Below are 27,625 nucleotides of genomic sequence, written 5' to 3' on the forward strand. Positions count from 1 at the left end.
GTTAAATAAGCTTTCCTATGTAAAAGGCATGTTATTGCCTCCCTTTTAATGAATTGAGTGAAGCAATAACAAGCTCTTTCACCACATTAAGAGGAAGGAGGAGGTTACAGTTATGAATCTGTTGTTTAGTTACTTAGGGCTAGATTTACTAAACTGCCGGTTTGGAAAAGTGGAGATGTTGCCTATAGCAACCAATCAGATTCTAGCTTTCATTTATTTAGTGCATTCTACAAAATGACCGCTAGAATCTGATTGGTTGCTATAGGCAACATCTCCACTTTTTCAAACCCGCAGTTTAGTAAATATACCCCTTCGTTTCTTTACAGTAATGCAATGCAGTCACATTTCAAGGCTTCACACAAATGAATAAAAATAAACATGACTTACTATATGAAGTTACTAACAGCCAAACATATATTAACAATAAAATAAAATGTGTGTCTAGTTTTAAATGTAGGAGCTAACAGGTGGATTTTGTGAAAAGAAGAGGAAGGAGTCTAATAATGTAAAACATGAACAATATATTATCTATTTAATATTCTGTACATGCTTCTAGATGAATTATTAACACTTATCGCAATGCTTGCCATTGTTAAGACCCAGCTAACTTCACTGTGAGCTCAGTTAGTGCCCATTATTCATCCAGAAGTCGGTCATCTTGACCAAATCGTTGCTTAACAATGTCAGCTGACCAGTTTTTCTGTTCACGTCCTTATAGTTCGTGTGCAGTATAAATGTTATTATAGTACTATAACGCAGGGCAGTGCCTAGTGGTCAGTTTATTATACCTACCGGTCATATTTGTATTACCGTTTATGATCTCATCACAAAACTATGTATTCATACAAAATATTAAATACTAATGAACACTGTGGAGTCTGACATTGTTTAAATAAACTACAGAAGCTTTGTAATTATCTTGGAATGTATACATTTGGTACATGTGTGATTTATTTTAATTTTATTGACTGTCTTTTCACTCCCTCCAAAAACAATAATGAAATAACTTCTGCTGTTTTGGACTTCACCATGGAATACAAAGATGTCACGTTGCACCTATTATCTGTTGTACTACAACAGGGAAATTACTTGTAGAAATTGCGTGTCATGGGAAGAAGCCAACAGATGAAACGTGGCAGCATTGTATGAATTCCATTGCTAGTGTCTCAGATATTGGAAACTGAGAGAATGATAAAGTATTTGGCAAAAGGGAATTTACAAATATCCAAAATGATTCTAACAACACTGTAAGTGTATTGTGAAAACATAGGATTCCAACATATTTGGCCAGAGATTAAGCAAAGATTTATAGAGGCAAAGTTTAAAGTCACATAATGGACAAATGCTTTTTTCTATGTACCAAATGCTTCACAACTAAATGTTGCTTTTCGTTTAATTCCTCTAGATATGTTTGATAAATAAATACCCGGATATGGTGTATGTAGGTCCTGATGGCTAAGTGGTTAGCACTTCTGCCTTAAAGCACTGGGGTCATGAGTTCAATTCCCGACCATAACCTTATCTGTGAGGAGTTTGTTTGTTCTCCGTGTGTGTGTGTGTGTGTGTGTGTGTGTTTCCTCCGGGTGCTCTGGTTTCCTCCCACACTCCAAAAACATACTGGTAGGTTAATTGGCTGCTAACAAATTTTCCTGTGTGTGTGTGTGTGTGTGTGTGTGTTAAGGAATTTAGACTGTAAGCCCCAATGGGGCAGGGACTGATGTGAGTGACTTCTCTGTACAGCGCTGCGGAATTAGTGGCGCTATATAAATAAATGATGATGATTTGGTGGAAGGATACACCGGATCTTATTTTGTGCTGTATATAGTTGGTGTATGAATGTTCTGTGTAATGTGTTTCCTGCAGTTCTATAGTAAAGAAGCGTGCAATAGGCACTGTGTCTTGGTCAATCAGAAAGCTTTTATTGAATTATAAGTCACAGACTTAACACTGACAGATGGTATTCTACATCCAAATACATTTTCCCTACTCTCTACAGTGTACTCAACGGCATGTAATGGCCAGTAGAGGCAGCTACAGTATTTTGTGGACTGTACCAATATGAATGGGACTGCAGTCTATCAATTGACCCATTATCCACTGTAACAGATGTGAAAGCTTCACAGTGATCTGAGGCTGCATTCTCAAAAATATTATGTCAGCCCAGTTTGGGTGGGCATCAATTACACTTAGGAAATATTACATAACTAATTAACAATTTTTTAATGATGCCTATTTTATTGAATTGTCACAGAAAGGGTGTTAGCGGATACATTCCATTGAACAGAAATTGGCATCACGTGGCTCTCTCTATTATACTACAACTCCCAGCATGCTCCACTAGCTGATGAGAAATCATCCAGGCATCTGTCATTGAATGGTAGAGCATGCTGTCTTTCAAGATTAAGAACAACTCTAGAGGCACATGATGCCACTGGGTTAAAATAATATTTGCATGTATAGGTAACAGACAAAATAGTGGAAATGCCTGGGAGAAGGAGGGACAACAAGCATAGTAAAAGCAAAGGCTTTTACACAGATGTGGCTCATGGGTTAACTAAGCAAATAACATCCCAACATGGTCAGGCTCATTTTATAACAATGTGGTACCCATGGCTGCAAGAGGAGACCTCAGTGACTTTGAAAGAGGGTTTATTGTTGGCGCCACCAAGAAAGCTCAACTAATGTTTCATGATCAAAGTAATGTCAGCATGGAACTCTGCAGGAAAAACATCATCAGCAACAGTGGACTCCAGGGGGTAAATGTATCAAGCTGAGAGTTTTCCGGCAGGTTTGAAAAGTTGAGATGTTGCCTTAGCAACCAATCAGATTCTAGCTGTCATTCTGTAGAATGTACTAAATAAATGCTAGCTAGAATCTGATCAAACCCGCCTGAAAACTCTCAGCTTGATACATTTAGCCCCAGGTGTGTGATATCAGTGTATTTATTCAGAAATCAAGGTAAGCTATGGTGTGAGCAGCCAGTTTCATCAAAAATGGTCCTATGAGAACACAGAGCAAGGATATCACAGTTGAGTTTCAGAACATAAACATTTCATCACACTTGAATAAGCTTCTTTGCAAGTTCAGAGGTGTTAAAAGTCCGTGGACTACCAATGGAGGAAGATGATATTGGTCAAATGACAAACAGACGAGTGTACGTGTTGAGCTAACCTAAGAAACTCTGCAGTCCTGGCTGCTTATTTGTTTTTTGCAGTGGTTGAATTGTAATGTTGTGGGGGGCATTTTCCTTGCTTGGTTTGGGTGCAAACATTCCCTGAGAAAGGAATGTCCGTGCTATCACTACTTAATGGTACCAAGTGTTCATATTCACCCAATCTTGCAGCATTTCTTTCCTGATAGTCCGTGTGTGATCCAGTGTGTCAACGCCCTCATAAGTGGTTACCAAAAATTTTGATGAGCATGACAGTGGTGTTCTCCATATATCATAATCTTCACCCTCACTGGATCTAAACCCAATAGACCATTTAGTGGACATTCTGATCGACATCAGAGACAGCAGCTTCCACCTCTGTCAACCAGGTATTAGGCATTTAGCAACTTTTTTTTCCTGGAGAATGATGCTGCATCCCTCCTGCACAATTCCAGACACAGCACATACTGGATGTATAGGCAAAGACCATGGTTAGTCTTGTTCTAGGGGTTCACACCAAGTAACTTGAGGTATGCTCTTACCAAAATGTATCAGACTATTTGGTGGTAATTCTCAGGACTCTTTCTGGCCCACATATCTTCATTGTCGGGTCAATTTGTTGACATTGACAACAATATCAGGCATTTGTGGCCATTATAAATGCCATGATTTTGCACATAACGCTGTAGTCATCTGCTTTATTAGTCATATCTTTATATGGGAAAATTCCGTACCATAGCCATCGGCACATGAGGATGTTAAAAATTATCAGTGCTGCGTCATTGATGTGCAGATCTCTGATCAAGTAGACTTGGGCTCAGTGCTAACATTGCCACGGGAATAGATATGTGCACAGATCCCATCTGAGTGAATGCGGAGGGGCACCATTGCTGTGAGTGTGGGGGAGGGTTTACTAAGATGGGAAGGGGTTAATGATGGAGGGAGATAATAATAGGCCGGCAGGTTCATGAGTGAACGTTAATAATAATGCAAATTTGAAGGATTAACAAAGTTTGATAAACTGGTTAATGAAGGAGAATTGTGGTTAATGATTATGCTGGAAGGAGGGGCTAATGGTAATGACTGGATAGGGAGGTTTGAGGAAGGGTAGATGATTGCGGCAGAGTGATGGTGATGAGGGGGGCAGTTTTGAAAAAAATGGACCATGTAATATGTATTTTCTTAGTATTCATTATTTAATAAATGGCCCTCCTTGTCCCCAAACTCAGCCCAATGTTCAATTAATAGCCCCCAAACCACCCCAGCATTAAATTAATAGTCCCACCACCCCACTTTAAACTAATTTTCCCCACCATAACCCCAGTTTTTTAAATTCCCACCATAAAATAAATAACCCCCACCAATAAATGAATAACTCGCATTCACCATTAAATGATTAGTCTCAACCCTCACCCTACCAATTAATAGCTCGCGCCCCCACTCACACCTCAACCTTTATTAAAAGCCCTTTCCCACTTTACTTATGTTAAAAGCTACCCACGCCCCCTACACACTTCTTCCCTGTGGTGTTGTAGGTTGCTGACGGCGCTGAATCTTCCTTCACACATGCTGTCAGTGGGGGAATAGATGGGCGGGCGCAGAAGTATATTGTGGCCCACCTGGATTCTCAAGTACCACACTCCCAGCCCCTGAGGGGGTCCGGGCAACTGGAAACCTGCCTAAGTGTTTTGCTTTATAGATTGTGTAATGTCTGTCAGAGGGGTGAGCTGTAGATATAGGAGGCAGGTGCTATGTATCTGGTCTGCTGTTTATTAGTGGACGCTATAAAGATTGTCTAGAATTTGCCTGGCTCCTAATTATTTAGTCTGGCTCCTACATTTTAAAACCATTGTCAACCCTGCCATAGTTACAGACCTATTTTCTATTGCATTTAAAGTGCATAAATTGAGATAGTAACCATGGTCAGTAAGAATATTTTGATGTAGATTGTAGTAGATAAATGCTCATCTAGACAGTGCTGTGCTTGATGTACTCGGGGGATTTTCTAAGCCTGAAAATTATTTTTAAGTGTTAACTACACTGTAAGCACATAAACAGGAGCTGTATAAACATAGATAGAATAGGTCTATGTATGCGAGAGTTAAAAGTAAATAGAACAGTAATTGGTTATAGTTCTTGGTGAAATCAGTGTATAGTGAGTGACTTTGTGGGTAACATGCAGATAGGGAAGATAGATATCAAACATCGTTCTACACTGGAAAGGGGTAATGAATAGAAGTAGGAAACACAAAGATAAAATTGGAAACAAATCTGCAACAGGTGATAAACAGCACAAGAATGTGTTGGGCTGTCTGTGGAGTCAGCTTCCTGAAGGCCTGTTAGGATCTGTCTGTCTTATACAAATAGTTAAGTCTTGGGGAAGATTTTTGTCATTTCATTGTTAGAGCTATTGAAGTTTATGCCGCAAAGAAGGTTGTTACATGTTTCTGGCTCTAGATGATGTGAGTTTTAGTCTACAAATGAAGCATGGATTGCTCACAAGGGAGTATGGGCAAGTGCCTATGCCATTAAAGTGTTACAGGGGCTGCATTAAAGGAAGTGGGATTGTGTAGTATCCTTAGACAGCGTTCAGGCAACACAAGGTGATCATTGTGCCTAGGGTAACGAAGATCCAAAATGTATCCCACTAAAAACGTAGGGATGAGGGTCTGCTTCCAGCTCCTCTGACCAGCCTTAGGATTCAAGTCATTTTGCGCAGAAGAAAATGCTGTTTACCCACACATAAAACTCATTTAACTAATTTTGTCCTGCAAAATATGGGGGTCTATTTATGACTCCAGCCTGGTAACAACATGTATCTTACTTGCCAATATGTATCTTTTACTTGGAGGGGGCGGGGCGCGGTCAAAAGCGTCATTTTGGCCCACAACAGAAATGCCGTTTTGTCACAGAGGGCGGAGCCAAAATGACGCGATTCACCACAAATCGTGTCATTTTGGCCAGGCTATTGCATGATGCGGGAGACTTGCCTGCTCTCCCGGGAGTCCGTGAGACCAACCCGAATTTCGGGAGTCTCCCGGACATTCCGGGAGAGTTGGCAAGTATGATATGTATTGCTGCAAATAAAAGCGATGTACCGCTGCAATTTACTATGCTAGGGCTGCTCTGTGAAGAGCCCTCCTCTATAAAGCAGTTTTCTCTCACCAGCAGCCTAATGCTGCCAGCGACTGGAGAAAGTGCTTTGCGCTTTTACCTGTGAGGGATCCAGCGAACCCAGAGATGCTTCAGCTGGATCCCATTGTAAACGACATCCTGAAATGCTGTTAATTTGGTTAATAAATTAACTAATGTTGCTTTCCTCTTAGAAGTCTATGAGGACAGCGTTAAGCCCCGATAATTAGATTACTACCAGATTTCTCCAAAGTTTTGCACCCCAGCAGATACTGCCATCTTGGGTTACAAATCCATGTGCTTACCTGTAAAAATGGATGAAGTTATTGACATCTGTGTAAGAACGGTCACATGACTTCACAGAACAGAGTTTGCACTGTACTTTGCACTGTACTTTTGTACTTCTGTAAATGACACTTACTGCATTAATAGCACAGTGTAATACAGTGTGAGAACAAGTACTGTGGATGGAAGATAATATGCACAATATGCACAAAACTTATCTTGACATGATATTTATAAATAAAATAAATAAATGTTTTACATAACCAAGCCAGCTATGACTCTTTATAATTTAACATGTAATGTTGATTTTGAAGTTGTGGATTATTGCCAGGTAGTTTTACAATGGGTGAGTCAAGCTCATAATTGCTGACTCTCTCAGAATGACCGGGAGACATCCGAAATAGTGGGTATTTCAGCGATGGATCAAACTAATTATATCCTCACTCTCTGCCCACCAGAGAAGAAATACTGGGCAGAGGAATTAGTAATGACTACATCTGTGTGCTTAAGAGCGGTGGCCATTTTCTTGAAGCACATCTCCTTGTTTAATTAACATGCCCACCACTTTCAATAAACGGCTGTATTCTTTTCCCCAGTGTGATAGAGATAAATAGAAAGAGGAGCAGAGAGAGGGTAGGTCAGTAAATAGTTCATAAACCGAATGCACTTAAACACATATGTAATGTGAGTGCCTTGTACTTACTAGAGATGCTCAGGCTCGGTTCCCCGAGAACCGAACACACCCGAACTTAGCAGATACTCAGCTCGGTACTTTTGCGCGCTTTCGGAATTGAAAATGAGGCAAAACATCATTGTTACGTCGTCGGATCTCGCAAGTTTTGGATCCTATAAGTACCGCCCTCCACGGCGATCTAGCCATTTCACAGAGGGACGCAGAAGGGGTAGCACATTCTGTAGAACAGTTGGGCAGCGTCATAGGTAGAATAGAAAGAGGAGGGGTAGCAGTGTTCTTCAAAGTCTACAGTGACATCAGGAGAGCTCCATTGCTAATTGTCATTGCTGAAATAGAATTAATAATAGGTCTGGCAGGCTTGGTCTTCTAAATCTGCAGTCTTTGTTTGAAAGTGTATGAAAGTAATATTGTGACTTGTGAGGTGGTCAAAATTGACTGCAAATGACTTGAAATTAGTGCTATTCAGGTTAATAATAACGTAGGAACAAAAAAAGAGCAAAATTATGGGATTTTAGCATATTTTAGCAATTTTTCTTAAAAATACAGAACCAAAATCAAAACACACGAGGGCGGTTTTGCCACAACCAAAACCAAGACACAAAGTTAATCCAGCTCCAAAGCCAAAACCAGAACACGGGGGTCAGTGAGCATCTCTAGTACTTACCCATTAGTAACCATTCAAGGTTAAGTTCCACTGCAGCTTCCATCCAATAGGATCCACTGGGAGGGTCCTTGTCTGCTCTATAAATTCTCCCAGTGGTTGCTGAGCCTCTTTTTTGCTGCAGGAAATCTCTCCCTCCCTTCATATGTATCTGCGTTTTTTACATTTGTGTGTGTGTGTGTGTGTGTGTGTGTGGTTAACAATTTTCTTTCCCTCGGTACAGAGCAGGCACATTTCGGCGGGAAGGCATTTGCAGTCAGCGACTAATTCATATGGTGCTGCTTAGCTGAGGTCACTGCCTTCTGCGAAGTAACGTGGCTCTTGGTCCTTGTGTGGGGGGACCCCTTAACCTGCTTTGTGCGGACACGTTATTGTGAGTCCAGAAGAGGTGTAGTCACTCTGAAGCTAGATTTGACACCAGCCAATCATACAGAATTATATCCTGGGACCAGTGGTTAATGCTGGATGGCCTTACACTGTTTGGTTACTGCTATTAGATGTAGCTGACTCACAATTTGCCTTCTTCTCCACTATGTCTTGTTTTAATACACTGACCTTTATTGGCAAAAAAATTACTGACGTCCGTGTTTTTATTTATTTACCTACAGTGATAAGCATGTGAAAGGGTTTTAGTGCAATAAAAAAGAGGCATTAACAGTAAGCAGTTTATGGAGGTAAAAGAGGGAAAGTAGGGGAGAGGGTAGGTAGGAATGAAGGGAGGCAGTGGGGGGAGGGGATACAAAAGTGCAGGGGAAAGAGAGGAAAATGGGGGACAGAGAAAGATGGGAGAATGGATGAGCGAGGGTCTGTAGGTGACTGGGAGAGAGAAAGAGGGTGAGAAACATCGGGATGAGAGAGGAGGTCTGAGAGTGATCTGTGCCAGAGAATGATTGAAGGTTATGGGGCTATTCCTAAGTACTGGGCAGAAGGAGCGAGGAGTAATGGCTTTGACTTATACGTCTGTACTTGTGCTCTAAGCTAATCTGCAGGATCGCAGAGACAGACTTATTCATGCAAGCAGTTTAAATTTTATTGCAACTACAACTTTAATCACACCTGAGAATACAGATATTTGCACTGTGTATGAATCAACAATCCGCAATGTGCATATCTGCAGAGAAAGCTGACAAGCTGTCCGTCACAATTATCTGCTAAGCTGTCAATTACCTTTTATCTTCTGCGTGAGAGAAGCACCATCCCCTCCTAACATGGGAGGTGGCTGCAGAAGCGAGAAATAAAGCATTCGCATTAAGAAGTAGCCGGGTGGTGGCAGTTGTAATATTTTGCAATAATAATGAAAAATTTGGAGGTTATTGTCCACACCTGCCAGGACTGGTCAGACTGATGGTCAGTGGTCTAACACACACTGCTGGCTGTAGTGCTCACATAGTGCCTGTTCTAATAGGAGAAACAATGGTTTATTCTATTATAATAGTCTGTTGTGCTCCAAGAGTCGGGAGGTAAACAACTACAGTTGGATGGAGCACCCGGGAAATAGGTGCTGGGGAGAACACTGATGGATGACCGCTGAAGATTTGTTATAAAAACTAGAGATGCTCAGCTTTTTTTTTTTTTCCCAGAAAAAAACTTTTGGCAAAGTACCGCTGTGCAAACACAGCCCCTTTTGAAGTTCGTAAATTGGGTCTGTCCAATCTTGAAAGTTGGGACAGTTGAAAAGTGGGATAGGGTGTGCAAAAATGAATTCCAGCCCGTCCACTGGGGTTTCTGATGTGCCTGAATAATGCTCTCTACTTGTATGGCATTGCAGGATGTATTTTGGCACTATATAGATCAGCACTGTTCAGATATTTATAAGAGGATTGCATATATGTTACATCTATGAGATTAGAATCTATGGAGTTTTTTATGGATGGTGGGGCTACAAAAAAATCTTGGTGGGCCACATCTGACCCACGGGCACCTGTTGGCAGTCCTGGTATAAATAAAGGACAATGATAACATGGTAGGTTTTAGAACGCGGGTACTTAAGGGTATAAATTTGAGGACCCAGTTACTGTGTATTTAACAGGTATAATGCCATTTCATAGGTAAAGGTTATTTAAAGTTGAAGTTCAGTGGTGGAAAGGTTTCTTAGCCAAATTAAAAGTTCATAATTTTTTTGTCTTACAGGTGTCACGGTAGCAGCAAAAGGCTATTTTGATGCCCTTGTGAAACTTGGAGAACTTGCCAGCATTAGCCAAGGGTCTAAAGAGCTTGGTGAGTTATCTATTTATTTATTCAACCTCACTTCCAACTGTGTCCTGCACTTGGCTCCTCTATGCATTGAGAGTATACTGTCTAGAGGCCTTCAAGATCAGGGATTCATGACCAAGCTGATTAAACAGGAAGTTCTGCCTTCCTGCAGAGAGGCAGAAATTCCTGTTAACCGTCTCCTCTCTCGCATAACTACTTCCATGTGAAATATATACCGTGGGTCCTGCAGGGGGAATGTAGAACTAAGTAGCCCTCAGTGCCTGCTCTGTTCCTCCCTTGACATCTCTGCCAGCTCCCTGCTTTTCTTAGCTTAAATCACATTCCCCATTTTGTTGTCCTGGCAACATGCTTAGTTCTCCCTAACATTCTAGAATGGATTGTGTGAGGTGCACAGACGGTCTGTGCCTGGCGCTCCCATGGCCTCCCTCTTAATGCCAGGGTTACTTGTTTGCATTTACACCTTTTGTTGCCCAAGTGACCTTCAAAGTTATGCAAAACGATTTGCTTTAAGTCATTGGTTGTTACAATCTCTGTGAAGCTGCTTTCTATGTCAGGAGAGCTGTGAACTCCATTCATGTGGGTTCAGCTCTATTCATTTTATTGGTGCTGAGGAAGTTATATCACATAAGTCTTTACTACTCTAAATCATGGGAATGTTTGTAGAATCCACATTTATCAATGGAAATCCTTCTGTCTGGCATGTCCTGAACATTGTGTGTTTGTATGTTTGTACCTCACTTGAGATTTTTTTGTCAATGTTTCAGTAATATCACTATTAGTGTTTTGATACCTTGTGCAATAATAGTTTAATCCAAAATAGTGCAAGATTGACTGCACACGTCTATCCCACCTCCATGACTTTTTAAACTATAGTTTTATTTTAACATTTAAAGTTTCCTATATGTTTTCTTATGATCTGTGTATCATTCAGCCACGTAGAATACATAATTAAAGCCATATTGATGTAATGGGATAAATAATACAGGGTCTATGTACTAAGGCAGATATGGAGGAAAGAGTTGTACATTTCCATTCTTTCCTCCATATTTACCTCTTGTCGGGTGGGGATTGCCTGGAGGGAGGAGTCACAGCTCAACAATAGTACATGGTAATGAGATGTGGCATCTGCACCAATCCCCATCCCTAGCCCATGACTCCTCCTCCAGGTAGGGAGTGCCTGGAGGGAGGAGTCACAGGTCAACAATAGTACATGGTAATGAGATGTGGCATCTGCACCAATCCCCATCCCTAGCCCATGACTCCTCCTCCAGGTGGGTAGTGCCTGGAGGGAGGAGTCACGGCTCAACAATAGTACATGGTAATGAGATGTATCATGTGGCATGTGCGCTAATCCCCAGTCCACTTCAGCAGGTTATTTTTTACAACCTTAAATGTATATTTTTTTATTAGCCTGTATTATTTGTAGAAACATATTATATTCTTTTGTGTGTATCCAACATTATTATAGCTACAACAAACAGATATTTTTCCTTTTATAGTGTGACTTCTAACTTTATAGCATAGGAATGGTAGGAGCAAGTATGAGTGTGGTTGCATAGCTGGGTCCAAGGCTCTGATCATACTAGTATTTTCAGAGTTGCAACGTTCCTACTTTCCGATGTTGGCTGCTAGAGTGTTGCTATTTGTATATCGCATAGGGGTCTATTTAGGGGGCTGTTTATTAAAATACTGCGATAATATTGTAAATTTGCGAGCAGGGCCGCCTTGCCTCTTTGTCCGTATTACCCAGTATTGTCTTATTGCTGTGTTTGTTCCCAATTGTAAAGCGCTAGTGAATTTGCTGAATGATGATGATAATGATCAAGATGATTTATTTTAATGTCACTTATCGCGGTAATGGATTGCGGCAATAGGTGCTATTCTATCATTTAAATCTTGCAGAGTGAATGATAGCTGCCTCAATGATTCTGGGCCTGAGTGGCATGGGTTAACGTATTGCCAAACCCGGCTAGTCGGAGGGGACATAACGGTACACCATACCGGTACACCATGCATAGTGGAACTGGAACCTCCAGACTTGGCCTTTCAATTACACTTAGCAAAATAATATGTAAAAATAATATGTAATGATAATTGTAAAAAAATAGAAAAGTTTAAAAAAAATAAATAAAGAATAAAGGACGGCCATCCTGAAACGGATGTATGATACAACCCTTGATGTATAGGGTGACGCACTATCACAGGCGAAAATATTGCCCTTTAATAAATAGACCCCCAAGTACCATCTACGGGCATCACAGTTGTATCTGATTGCTGTATTTGTTAGTGTTTCATGTGCAGCATTGCATGTCCTGCTGGAGATGATCTACAATGTTACAGTATTCAAGGCTTCCACAAGTAGGGAACAAGTCCAACTGAGATCCATGTTTGAAAGAAAGCAACAGTCATCCTTCAAGAAATCTTTTGTTTTGTGCTGTCCTAAGCCAGAGTCCTGTTTTATTTTATTCAGCGAGACCCCCTGGATTGTGTAGCAGAGACCAACTAGACCACACTGTGAAAATGAATCGCATTTCCTAACAGTTTTCACTTTAAAACTCACTAAATACCTTTTTAAATGTTAAATTGCTGAAACTGATTATGACTATAAAATTAGGCAATAAGACATTAGCTTAGGGCTGAGCAGAGGTTCAGATAGCAGAAAATGTCAATCTGATAAATCTATTCTTACAAGACAGAAACGCACCCACAGGCGGTCACTGTGCTCTCCAGCATGATCAGTTATAGAGAGCTTTGTACATTTTGTATTTCTTTTTTTTGTTCTGTGAACTTTGATAAGACCAGTCAATTCTATAGTAATATTTAAAACCATCTGCTGCACCTCCTTCAACAATCCTACTTATGGAGATACATTTATTTTTTCCATACCTCCCAATGGTCCCGATATCAAAGGGACACCACGATTCATGCACCGCAGAAGGAAAGTGGCCGGTGTTTTGTGGACAGCACGGTGGCTTAATGGATAGCACTTCTGCCTCACAGCACTGGGGTCATGAGTTCGATTCCCGACCTTGGCCTTATCTGTGTGGAGTTGATATGTACTCCCCTTGTTTGCCTGGGTTTCCTTCGAGTGCTCCGGTTTCCTCCCACACTCCAAAAACATACTAGTAGGTTAATTGGCAGCAATCAAATTGACCCAATCTCTCTCTCTGTCTGTGTATGTGCATGTATGTTAGAGAATTTATAAGCTCCAATGGGGCAGGGACTGATGTGAGTGAGTTCTCTGTACAGCATTGCGGAATTAGTGGCGCTGTATAAATAAATGGTGATGATGATGATGTTTTAAATGAATGTGCCTATTTGTGGGCCGGAGAGCGGGAAGGCCAGGTTGGAGAAACTAGAGATTGAGCAAATGCAGGAGAAGACAAGATGAAGGGAGTGTTCATCATAGGTGGGAGAGGAAGTCCACTGGGAGAGACAAATTGGTCTGTTTATTAAAGTGTCTATAGGGCTGGTTTTACATCACTATTAACTCCGCAATAGAAAATGTCCTGTTGCCATGATTTACAAAGAAAATATCATCATTGCAGCTGAGTGATACTCATCTGGCTGGCAGCGTTGGGCGTAGTCTTGCTGGTTTATGCATGCGCAGAGGAACTGGAAACCATTACTTTTAAGTACCACTTATTAAAAAAAAAAAAATTGGGATTTGAAAAATGTATTTAAATAAATTATTTTGTTCATTGAAAATCTCCCGCTATCGGCATCCTGAATTACTTGTTAAATAGGCAAGCTTTCAATAGAGTAAGCTGGTGAACCTCTTCGCCAATAGAGGTTACCGCCGGCGATAGCCCTTGATAGATAAGGAAAAGCCCTATCTCCAGCGAAAACACCCATTTATGATGGCTTTAAGGCATTTCTCTTCTTAATAAATAGAGCCCCAAAGGAGGAAGTAAAGGAAAGAAGTTTTGTGGCAGCAGGGACAGTGGGGTTGTCCATGGGAAGAGTAGACGGGTCAAAGGATAGAGAATAAGCGGTGGTAATTGTTTTCACGATTACCACCATTCCGACACCGAGGAGACCTCCAAGGAAAATACGAATCTATGAAAATCCGATTATAATATAAACAGACTTGCCTCCAAAACGACACTGTGCATCTCCGATCGCAGCAGCATGCTGACAGCAAATTATTCCAAATACACAGGTGTCCGGCACAACACTTTCACGTCATCGCAACCTGAATGAATCTTAATTTAAAGCGGCAATGTCAGGTTAAGTGTTCAAACACTTAACCTGCGGGGTCCCACCATTGCCGCTTTAAAGCAGTGTGGCTGAATGGCTTAGATAATGTTGCTGATCTCTCCTCCAGGTTGTTGTGTTCTGTGATGTCACACAGCACTCCACACTTGTCCTGTGGCACTCATTACTATGGTAGATGGGCCCTGTAGCTTTCACACCCTGTTAGCTACATCTGGTGGAGTATAGATTATTTTCTTTTCCAGCAGTGCTGTTTTTGTTGCCCAGAGAAAGGACTTAATTGACTAATGCTACCAAAAAAAATAAGAAAAAATGTTTCCTGTGATTCCTTCCACATAAGCTGGACAAATGTGATAAGTGTATGTATTACATGCGTAATAAGTTTGACGTTTTCCTACAATCTGATTGCTGGAACTAGCAGGAATCCCCCTCTGCTCTTTTCAATATAGACTGCTAGACTGTCACTGGTACTTCCTGCAATGAACTCAGTACAGACCTACAATCAGTCATTTTCTTAGAAAAGAAACAAATGCTCCTTTCTTGCCGTGTTAATTTCCTTATCAATATGCCACCAGCATCATTGTTTTGCAGAGTACATTTATAAATGATATCTTATTTTTATATTGTGCACAGAGAGGGGAAAACCATGCTTATCTGCATGATATTCTCCAGAACACCAGCACCATATTATGACTAATGCCAACTATAACCTATCCAGACACCAGCTTCAGTGACTGAGTATTTCAGCTATGTGGGTGTGTGATTAGCAATGTGTTAGTCCTCTTAAATTTGTTAGAACTAAAAAGATAATCTGAGTCACGTTGAGCTCCAAGAATGTTGTAATTAGGGTAAAAACAGTTGGAAACAATATTCATCTTAATTTCAGCACACGGGGGTAACATTTACTTTTAGCTGGTGTTAACATGGCTGTATCTATCTTACTTCATTTGATTTATCTCTATCATATTAATTTCAGATTTTAAATTGTCTATAGTTATATTATGGAATCCTGAACTTTCTACCAATTGCAATTTGATCTGATTGAAAATGAAATCTGGTTGTAAAGGGGTTGTGTCGCCTCAATCCCAACTCCATACACCCTCCCAACTGAGGTTAAGCTCAGTTGCCAATCTTTATGTTAGATTGTCATGATCTGGGATTTAAAAAAAAACAAACCATATGCTGCTGAAGGACTGTTGCAGAGTAAATCGTAAGAAAAAATAAGTATCGTCATCAAGAACATTTATTTATATAGCGCTAGCATATTGCGTTACACTTTACAGGTGGGATCAAACACAGTAATAAAACAATAATGGGTAATACAGACAGACTGAGAGGTAAGAGGGCCCTGCTCGCAAGCTGACAACAATCTATAGGACATAGAAGTCATACATAAAGTTAAGTAAATATATATATATATATAAGTTAACCCGTGCATGATACTCATGCATTCTAGTCAAATCAAGCTACTTAAGGTGTTAAAAAGGTTCTTGTCATGCATTTGGGCCATAGCCCAGGCCTCAACCACCAATCACTACCCACTGTCACCCCCGGCAACAACCAACCACTCCCAACTGTTGCTTCTCCTTCAAGAAATATATATTTTTTTTTTTTAAATCTTTATAAACACTTTTAACAATTAACAAATTAAATTAACAAATTAAAAACATCTTAGTATACCAAATTTCAGCCCTTTCTGAATTTTTTTTTACACACACACTAAGAATTTAGTAGGTCAGTGTATAACTCCGCCCAGCAGGTGGCGCTGCAGCTTGGTTTTATTTTTTCCACACACACACACAGACAAACTAACACACGCCACTAGACATTTATATTATAGATATATATATATATATATATATATATATATATATATATATATATATATCTCATACTTGCCAATGTCCGGGACAGGGCCATCTTTTCCATTGGACGGGGGCCCCACGGGCAAAGGGGCTCCATAGGCAGGGCTCTTAATTACAATAAATAATCCTGCAAAAGAAAAAACCTGCAAAAAAAAACCTTCAAGGGTCACTGAGCAAGTATATCTATCTATCTATCTCTATCTCTATATATCTATATCTATACCTGTATCTCTCTCTCTCTAATAATATCTATGTATGTAGGGGCACCGGTGCACTGCTTTGCCCGGGGGCCCATACTGTTGTTAAGATGGGCCTGGTCCGGGAGACTCCCGAAACTCGGGTAGGTCTCCTGGGAGAGCAGGCAAGTATCCCGCATACGGCAACCTGCTCCTCAAAATGACGAGATTTGAGGTGAATCGCGTGATTTTGTCGTGGGGGGAGAGACGCAATTTGTCACGCCCCGCGCCTGCTGCCCTCCAACCACGCCCCCCCCCCCCTGCCCGGGACCTCCCGGAATTAAATTTCCAAAGGTTGGCAAGTATGTATGTATATATATATATATATATATATATATATATATATATATATATATATATATATATATATATATATATATATATATATATATAATTTTATTTATTTTTGTTTTCAGTTTTTTTTCTTGTTCTGCTAAACATTAAATTCTCCTTTTTATTACTTCTTACTACTTCCACTTCTCTCTGTAGCGGTATTACTTTCTCCTGGCTACAGTTTAACTGAATTTCACGCTCCGTAGCTAAGTAACTTCAGAAATTAGACCTTCCCTGATTTCCCTTCAGAACTGATTCAAACTGAAAAAAAGCAGGAGCATTTATATTTTTTAAGTATCCAGTTACTGTCACAGTGTCATATATACTGTAGTAAGACAGCAAATGCTATCAATAATTGATAACTTGTCTTTTAAAGGAGTTTTATGTCTTCTATTATTTTAAAACAAAAGCCCCCAGTGTGACAGTTGCCAGCTTAGTCTCACAGGAGGAGAAAATCCTTCCTGATCACAAATAGGGTAATTTATTAAATTCACAGTATCTACCACCCCCTTAATGTCATATACGAATTATAGACAGACACCATTTCTTATAAGAAAGGCATGTAGTCCATTTTACAATAATGTTGATGACTTTGCCATCAACAAAACATTTTGTTAGGAATTGCACAACTTAATAACAAAGAACCCTTCCTATGATCATGATGAAACTGTCTTTCTTCCATCTGCGTGACCCGTTGTCCTCAGTATGATCCTTGCTACAAAAAGTGTTAGATAATACCTGATGACCTCAAATATTTATACATATTCATTAGGCCACTTCTTGGGCATATTTTTCCACAGTGAACAAACCTAGATAAATTATTTGAAATCCTTCAAATAACTGACTGACTGACTTTAGACTGACTGGTCTATAATTTCCTGTTTCTGTTCCCTTGTTAAGATTAGTACCACACTTGCGTTCAACCACACTGGCTTTCTGTCAAATATAAGAAATAGAATTCCATCAGTTACTTAGCTCCTTTAGCACACATGGGTGAATGCCATCTGGGCCAGTTGTCTGTTTATTAATATGTGGAGATATGGTTGGTTTAATATCAACGCTTATTGCAGAGATAGAAGACCTTCTATCGCCACGATTTACTAGTAAAATTGTGCCGCGATACTCAGCTGCAAAGTTATACTGGCAAGGAACGGTATGTGTAGACTTACAGCTTCATGGCGTCGGTGTCAAGGGATCTGGACATGCATGCGTGTTGGAACTGGAAGCGCTGACTTGGGTTTTAAGTTTCACTTAAGTTCAAAAAAAGATTAAAAAAAATATAAAAAGAATTCCCAGTTGAAAAAATACTTTTTTTTAAAGAAATCATTGAATATATGAAAAAAACATATTGTGAAGATCAGACTTCTTTTTATGATCTACAATTATTTTTCATATTTTTATCATTTAGTGGTACAGTATTATGAAGGGGCGAATCATTTAGCTGCAAATAACAGTATTTTCCACAAGTTTTAACAGTCAATTTATAGCACAATTTGAATAAATACTTAATGCCACAAATATTATGTACAAATTCTGTTATTTAGCAAACGTTGATGGGAATTGCACTGATTTTTATTTTAAACTACAATATTTATTAAATAAATTATAATATTTGAGGGGTTGGTTTAACAAAAAATATTTATCAACAATTTAACTGAACACATAATAGATTTTGTTTTAAAAATGTCCACGCCCTGCCGCTGGAGGCGTGATGGGTTCTTCTAAGCTTCGGTCCAGATGATCTGGTAAAGGGGCAGAGAAAGCGAGAGAGGGGCATGATGTGGAGGCAAAAGGGTTAAAGATGTGAGCGAGCAGAGAATTGAGAGAATAAGAATGAAAAGCAGTTGGGGAGCGCAAGAAAAGCTAAAGAAGGTGAGATGTCAGTGTCTGCTAGTGATGTGCGCTGCTTGGTGTCTTTGTTCCGCTACAGTAACAGGATTTGCGAGTGGCGTTGGCAACCTGGAATGACTTCCATAACCTGCATCTCCAACAAAAGCAAAAAGAATAACAAATTATATTTCACTAGGTAAATACTACTATTTCAATTTAAAAAAAAAAAAAAAATTATTTGATATTTTTAGAACAAGGAGAAAAACTCCTCAAGCAACCAACCTTGTGAAAATTCCTTACTTCAAAATGACGTAAAAGCGCTGACTGCTGCAAGTTATAGAAATCAAGAGATGATCACGTCATAAGCACCCAGCACACCTAATATTTAGGGAATAAAAAGCCACATTAAGCCACTTGCTGCTGTCACTCTGCGGACAATTCATAAATTGAGGGGTATGTTTTTTTTAGTGCTCTCATGAACTGGAACCGACACAGTGAAACGGTTGGCTGTAAAAAGACGGCCGCACGACGCAAGTATAGGTAACACACTCAACATCTTTAGTACAAAAGCTGTTATGTGTTGAGTTAAATTGTTGTGATACTTGGGGTCTGATTCATCTTCAAACGTAAGTCCATTTGCGTGCCGTATCTTGCATGCGCCAGAATGGGACTTACACCAATGTACGCAACTAAATGCAATCCATGACTGAACGCAAATGAGTTAGTACTGCCTGTGACTTGAATGGTAGACAGGGGTGGGAAGGGGTGGACAGACGTAGGCAATGTACATTAAGCGCATGCGAGGGGGTGCTAATGCAGATGCGGCCGGTTCAAGTTCAGGGTATCTCTTAAGTGCGTGTTTTTTAGCTGTATCAGGGCAGGTGTAAGTGTCGACTTATAGGCACTCGATAGCACAGGACATATGTTTGCAATTAAGAGAAACTATAAAGATGCATTTTTATGTACAGTATACATTAAGAACATCCTGATTTAAGATTTATTTATTTAATGGGGGGTATTACAAAAAAATATATTTTTACTAGTAACAAACTAGGAGCGATAGTTATATGTCATTAGTCACCCAGCATTATACCTACAGTAATAACCAGTATCAGATGTAGGGTGTACACCACCTGCTTTTAACTGGTTAACAAGCTGCAGCCAATCAAAAGTTGTACAGCACATCAGGACATAAAGTCAGAGCTGACTATAGATTAATGGGGAAAGGGTCAGCACCTCTGCAATTTAAGGGAATGTCTCCATGTCTGTCCAGGTATCTCTTCCTTTGCTCTTTTAAATGTTAGGGTTGCAAAGTAAACACTTTGTTAATGCACTGTTGAGGTGCACGGGGAACAAATAATGGGCAGAGTTATATGTTGTATGAACTGCTTCAGGCCATAATCTTTTTATCTTTACGTACATATATGTCATCTTGATGGGTAAATACAGACACAGTCTAAGGTTTTGTATAGCTACAGTACATTGCTCTCTCTGGGCTAAATGTTCTTTATTGTTCACAAAGATATGACACACTGCACATACATAGCTTTACATATCCTGACCATTGCAACAATACCTTGGGTGGTTAGTCACCAGCGAGCAATAGATTATACTTGTCCACTCAAGGAGACTCTCAACTTTTAAGGAGTCCTCCCCAACTGGTGGCCGTGTAGGCCACCATCCCGGATCCCACCATAACGACTCACTTCACTCCGGGCACTTACCACTTGGACCTCCCCTCCGGGATCTCCCAGAGGGTATTTCGAAAGAGTAGGCAAGTATGCAATAGGTACAAGCTACATAATTTATTTGTGTTCGTCATAACCATATTTGCGTCACCATATTACTACTACTGCCACTACTACTGTCATCTTACATTGAAATCTCAAGTCTCTAATTAGGGCCATTTCTATGCATAGCTGCCTGCTGCACCTAATTTCTGGGGACTGTCCCAAACTTTTAAAATTTCCCCCAGGAAATGTACTTAATTTTCCAACATTGACCAGCTGCACAGTACCATATTCTGTATGTTAAATACAATTATGACTATCTGTTCTTATTTTATTGGTTTGATTATGTAATATTTATTTAATATGAGCAGTAATAATAATAGTGATAATTTATTTACTATTATTTTTTAAATAAACAATTTGTAATAGGAATTGTAGTTCATCAAGATCTATAGTACTATACGTAATGTGCTTACATACACCTGCTTCACAGCTAAATGTCCCTGGAATTCTTTTCAATTGTTGCCAACTATGTCATAGATCATATCTCTTCTGCTTTCCTGCTCAATTTGTTATTTGCATGACGTTTATTATTTTATGTGGTTGATTGCTACAGGTGATACATTATTCCAAATGGCTGAAGTCCATCGACAAATTCAAGTTCAGCTGGAAGAAGTTGTAAGTATCATCCTGGCATGTGATTAATCAAGATTCAGGCCTCTGGTTACTATGCAGAACTACTTTGTAGAATAGCACTTAAATTATGTATTTGCTCAGATGTAAAAAGGTTTCCCACTGTGTTGGGTAGAGTTGTTAGCTGCCTAAGGGCAGAGTCCTGTATTTATGGTAAGTTGATGCCTTATCTACTCTCATCCATACCTTGTAAGTTAATTACTGCCTATATACCGTAAACTCTCTTTCTCTTTGTGGTTCTTTAACCAAGCTTCAGTCAGTATATATCGGTTTGCTTCTGTTCCACCACAGTGCTACAGAAAATGTCTGATGGATTATAAATAAATGACTGCCACATTAATTATGAATGAAAGAAATGTAATCAAAAGTTTTTGGGAATTGCTCCAGTATTGATAGATTCATAGTAATAAAATGATTAGTTCCATTGATATTAGAATAGATCGATCTTCCTACTACATGCCAAACACATATTTAATTATCTAATGATATTAACCACGTGACATACACAACCCTAAAATCACTGATAACAGAGGGCAATAGCTTGCAGGGAGGTAGAATACAAAGTAATATTTTACCTGCCATTGTTTGGGGAATTTTACATATATGGGAATGTAGTTTATGGTACTGCACCTGAAACTCACCTTGGCAAACACAACCTTTATGTTTTGCAATGTAATTACAGTACCCACCATTACAACATGCGATCAGGTCTTGGTTTGTTGTTCCTAGAGTCAAGGTAAAGTGTTCACTTTGCACATCAAACATTTTTAGACAAGTTGCCCAATTATCTGTCCAGACTTCTCAACTCTGCAGCACACTGCACTTATCTACTGTGACCCACTTCCAGAAGACTTATATTGGTTCCTAGACAATGTGGTTTCTCTACATTTGCTTACCTTGATCTAGTAAACCTTTATGCTTATATTATAAGCATGTGTGTAATTATAATGCATAATTGCCCTTTCTGTCGACAGAAAAACTACAAAACTTACCTAGGATATATATGAAAATGCGGTAACTCTCAATCGGTGGCAGAACTATTGGCTCTGTAGGGGGCACAACTGCTACAGGGTGAAGTCCCAGTTGCTAATCAGTTCATAGTAGCATGCTGTAGCTTCTCATTAATCTTGTAGCACATAATATTGTTTACCTATATCCACCTCATGTCTGTTATTTAATTTGGCATAGTGTATTGGTAGGGCATTCTGAAACCGTTGAGAGTTACATGACTTGTCTAAATTTTATAGCAATGCTGAGGTGACACTGCGGGCCTGAGTCATTAAGGAGAGCAAAGCATAAAAAAGGAGTAACATTTGCACTTGGGCAAAACCATGTTGCATTGGAGGGGGAGGTAAATTTAAAATTTGGGGACATATTTATTGTTGGGGTAGGGCATGTCCTAGATCAACTTTAAATTTCAGTGTAGTAATAAAGCTATCAAGTATTTGCGTCCTACATGAAAAAACACCCAGTATTTAACTTATGTGCAAAATAAACTAATTTGCACCCCTTGCATTGTAACATGGTTTGTCCCAGAGAACATTTACTCCTTTTTTGCCTTAATGACTCAGGCCCTGCGTGTTTTGGATATTATAGTAAGTTACAGGGCCGTAACTAGGGCTGTGCGACAGGGGCGACCGCCCAGGGCGCAATGCTGAAGGGGGCGCAATTTAGGAATATTTTAGGTTAATTTGGTTAAAATTGAGGGCTGGGGGGGGCGGCATTTGTCTTTCTCGCCCCAGGAGCTAGAATTCTAAGTTACAGCTCTGAGTTACATTCAGAAGCAGTATACTAAGCTGGTTTACAGTGACTATTTTGTGGATATATGAAGGTCTCCTGGATTGATGTGAATTGTGAAGAATTAATCAACATCCTCTTAATGCTCTACAATGAAAATGTTTGTTACTGTTTATTGCCTGAATATGTATTGGTTCAAAGAAAATGAATACATTACATTAGCCTGGGATGCCAATTTTAAATATTCTATAGCTTACACTTCTGGTATTAGAGCTGGATAACTATATCATGTTTGTAATCAGTAACATTTGATGCCATTTAGTTTGTCTTACCTGGTTTTGGTAATGCAGACCCACTTCAAGCACTTACAAACAAAATCAATTGGGTAAAACATGACAATCATCTATTTCTAGCCCCCGTTATATTATAATTTGCAGTAAACGTGTTTGCAGTAAAAACAAGGATTATAGTTTTGGTTCAGTTCTGTGAATGTCATTAATTTGGCAAAATCGGAATCTTGCTAAAAAGCTTGGTATTGACTGAATTCCCAAATTAAATACAGTCTGTTTTGTTAGTGTCTATACTTATATTGGCATATCATCATACAGATTGGCTGCTCGCTGTGTCCATATCACCATATTTTTTCTAGTTAATAAAAAAATGTTGACTAAAGAAACTCACTTTAGTTCGTCACTTACTGTAATGCAGTTGGCCAATCTGGTTATTGCTCCAGGATTTGGCCAAGGAGAACAGTTATTTGTAGTCCCTATAGGCCCAAATGGTCAATGATGATGTCCAGTAAGCGACCTGCTTGACCCAAAATCCCATGTTGGCTGATGACTGTGTGTGGGTCAAGTTCATCATCATCATCATTTTTATTGTTTATTTATAAGACGCCAGAAAACTCTGGACAGTGGGTATAACAAGTTGTATGTAAAAACACTCTACATAAAAACAGAATATGTACACATGAGGTTGAAGAATAAGATGCAGAGAGGGTTCCACTTGTGAGAGCTTACGTTGTACATCAGTCTCCCTTTGTAAAGGAAATGCATTGTTAGATGAATTACAGTGTTGTGTTTCTGTTGCATTGTAATTACATTATTGCTGCTATTATGTTGCTTAGTGTTTATCTAATGAATTAGCAATTGTCAACTGATGGGGAAATATATAATATTTACTTGATCTTCCACTAAATGAATACACAATTATATAAACATAGAATATGCTTCCTGTGCATGTTTATACTAACATAAGCGTGCTGATATGTTATGGTTTACACTAAGGAAATGTGCCAGACTCTGCCATAGTAAGAACGTCATGTACACGGCAATAAGGAGGACAAAGTGGCTCCTAAATAATAAAAGATGTACTCCCCAATCTTACCGCTGTCAGGGCTCTGTAGCTTTATTCTGCAGCAAAATTATGAGTTTATTATTTTGCCTCCTCCTTGTCGGCTGCATTTCTTCTCAGCACCTTTTAAAGAGCAGTTGAGTCAGCCAATGGGCCCTAGCTCAGTCTGTTGTCGCAGGGCCTCATGGGAAACTCCACAAACAGGGGCACATTCAGGATTGATAACGGTGATCTTTGTGTCATGTAGCTGCAGCAAGTGTGGTGGTGAACAGATACCAGTTAACATATTAATGCACCAGTCCATCTCTCTCTTATATGGAAATAAGCAAGGAAGTTTAATTTACATTTCTAACGTTTTGCACTCAAGCATAATTAATAATTGCTTACTAATATTGAGCTTGTTGCAACACTGGGCAGAGAAGCTGGCACTCTAACATGATGGGTCTGCCATTCAGTCTCTTCTACCTCAAACAGGGTTGAGGGCACACTAGCTACTCTCTCGTACTAGGCAAGATAAACTCCTCTCTATCCAAGGCCACCCTCCATAACTAACAAATATAGTCTCCCAGGTGTCTCTCAAAATGAACACGCACACTCAGACTATTCGATTTCCTGTCAGGTCAGTATCCGACTTTCCTCACTTTCTTTTTTCACACTGGGTTCCAGAGCCCCCTTCTCAAAACTCATAAGTGCTTGATCGTACTTGATCATATAGTAGCCTGGTTAACTAAAAAACTCAAAGAGTCAAAGGGGTAGATATTCAGTCTCTGACTCAATCAGTGACACAACCCCAAATTAAAACCTCTGTTCTCTGTATTCACATGGGACTCTTGGGTTCCATTTTTAAAATCTCGGTTCTCGTGAGCCCCTTCAGAGACACGGCTGAGCTGTCACAAATGCTCACGTCATGTCATTTTAGGTGGAATTACACCCTCCATCATTTAGCATAGTTAATAACTTGTAAGGCATGCCCAGTCCACTCACTCATTAACTCAGTGATGCATAACACAATCATGTGAGCGGTATAAAGCTAGTCCATGCAGGGAAGATTCATTCAACACCTCCAGTCCAGATATTTTGCAGCTCTCATCTGAACTTGAGATCTCACTTGATGTAAGTCTGCTCTCCTCCAAATAAAACATAAATAAATAAATATATATATATATATATATATATATATATAAATAAATTACACACACTCCCTTTGCTTTCTTTGATGTCCCCCACCTGCTTTTTGAGCAGTCTCTAATAAAGGCACACTAGCTCTAGATCATCAGTTCCAGAGTTCTCCACACCGTACTTAGAAGCATAATTCAACTTGAACTTGAACTTATGGATAAAAAGTTGTGCCTGCCCAACCTGTTCCCGAGACAATGCAGGGAGGTGTGAAGAAAATGTTTCATTGTTCTCCATAGTTAATGTATGGATAGGATTCCATGTACTGTAGGTGTAAATGTATATAGGTCAAAAGTGGCAATACAACAAGGGTGGGGTTATAAAGAGTGTGCTATTTAATGGACTATTTTCCTATATTTTGTGCAAAGGGTTTACTTTGAAATGAGGGAGATTGTCGAAAATAATTTAAAAGCATTTTAAATATTATTCAGTTACATTAAAATCAGAAGTAAACCTGGCCATACACATGGCAATATCATTGGCCAATCAGATCTAAATTGTTTACTGTATTGTCATTGACCACCCAATGTCTGGACCTGTCCAATTTGCCCACTTGGGGAAGTTTGTCAGTAAGGACATACGTCTGGATTTTAGTGTGTGTGTGTGTGTGTGTGTGTGTGTGTGTAGCTTTAATTTAGTATCTGTCATCCATTAAAACAGTATGCAATTATGTTCACTTTTGACAGCATTGGGGAAAGTAATTATTTAACAAGACAAAGTAATGGTGACAAACATGTATGTTTCTACCTTTTTTTTCAGTTAAAACTTTTCCACTCTGAACTCTTGGCTCAACTGGAACACAAGCTGGAGTTGGACATCAAGTATTTAACTGTGCGTAATTTGCCTTCCGTTTCTTTACATTGTCTATTGTGGTAATTTGTTCCACCTCTTTTGTATCTGGGGTTTGTCACTTTGTAACTGATAGCAGTTCCTTCACTGTCCCCAGGCGACACTGAAAAAATACCAGGTCGAACATCGTTCCAAGTCAGAGTCTATAGAAAAATGTCAAACGGAACTCAAGAAGCTGAGGAAAAAGTGTCAAAACAGCAAGAATCCCCAGAAATATGGAGACAGAGAGGTGCAGGTATAACAAAATCAAACATTTATAACATAAGGATAAAAGTATTGTAGAGTCTTTAAGAAATATTCATTTAATTCTCAAGTGATAAGAAGTTACAGTCTTGGTGTTCAGACCAGTTTTTCAACTGTTGTGATGTATCCAGTGAATCTGTAGTATAAAGACACTAAGGGCTAGATTTACTAAGCTGCGGGTTTGAAAAAGTGGGGATGTTGCCTATAGCAACCAATCAGATTCTAGCTTTCATTTATTTAGTACCTTCTACAAAATGACAGCTAGAATCTGATTGGTTGCTATAGGCAACATCCCCACTTTTTCAATCCCGCAGCTTAGTAAATCTAGCCCTAAATATGTTTACTTCACTTCTGACACCATTGTAAGGAGTTGAAAGAAAAGGTACTTGCTTTATTTTTCACCATTTTTATATTGTCTTTACATTTTCCAACTTTCTCTTAAGCTAATGTGTATCTGCCAGTAAAATATCTCTTTTCCCTTCCTGCATTAATGTAAATCATATTTGCCAACTCTCCCGGAATGTCCGGGAGACTCCTGAACTCCCGGACGAGCTGGCAATTGTCCCGCATCTTCCAAGTGAAGTGGGCAGATTTTGAGACTTCTTGATACGATTCTCCGGGAATCGCATCATGGAGATTCAAAATCTGCCCTACAGAAATAACCCCACAAATTTTGGTCCACCCCCTGTGGTAAAGTGACGAAAACATTAAATCACGGGGGCGTGGCCAAATTGGCGCAATTAATCAAGTTTCACCCCCTCACACCCACTTTCTCCCCCGAGACTCCTGGAGGCCAACCTCAAAAGGTTGGCAACTAGGATATAAATTTCTAGTGATGTCACAGTGTGACATTACAGCACCTTCCCATTATGTAAGCACACCTTTTCTACATTATATTATCCAATTGGGGATACGGATGACCGTTTTACCTTATTAATAAAGAGCTTTTGGTTTCAATTAAGGAATAGGAAGGCATATAAGGATAGTGTTCTGCGTGAGAGCCCAACCATTTTTAATATGGGATCTACTTTTGGTACACTTTGTGTATGTCCATCTACCCAAAATTGAAGTTGTTCAATCAGTATATAAGCCACATCAGGTGGTAAAAAAGGGTAGGGGTTAGCAAGACGAGATGCACACATAAAATATGACTTCACAGCACTTCTGCTGCTGGATAGTCCTAACTCTATGGGGCATATTCAATTGTCGGCGGGATCGCCGAAAATCC

At 39.5% G+C, this 27,625-nt stretch overlaps 1 protein-coding gene across 2 annotated transcripts in view; it reads left to right on the plus strand.

The window, feature by feature from the left end:
- LOC142107577 (BAR/IMD domain-containing adapter protein 2-like) overlaps positions 1-27,625 on the plus strand; it is an 82,361-nt gene that overhangs the window by 23,420 nt on the left and 31,316 nt on the right. The window contains exons 3-7 of one of the 2 annotated variants that reach the window (XM_075191079.1): positions 10,054-10,140; positions 20,963-21,024; positions 21,722-21,775; positions 26,065-26,136; positions 26,252-26,389. In XM_075191079.1, the coding sequence (XP_075047180.1) occupies positions 10,054-10,140; positions 20,963-21,024; positions 21,722-21,775; positions 26,065-26,136; positions 26,252-26,389 (413 nt within the window). The remainder of the gene's footprint in view (positions 1-10,053; positions 10,141-20,962; positions 21,025-21,721; positions 21,776-26,064; positions 26,137-26,251; positions 26,390-27,625) is intronic. The other variant, XM_075191080.1, reaches the window with a different exon arrangement.

Source organism: Mixophyes fleayi, chromosome 11 (genome assembly GCF_038048845.1).
Source record: "Mixophyes fleayi isolate aMixFle1 chromosome 11, aMixFle1.hap1, whole genome shotgun sequence".
NCBI lineage: Eukaryota > Metazoa > Chordata > Amphibia > Anura > Limnodynastidae > Mixophyes > Mixophyes fleayi.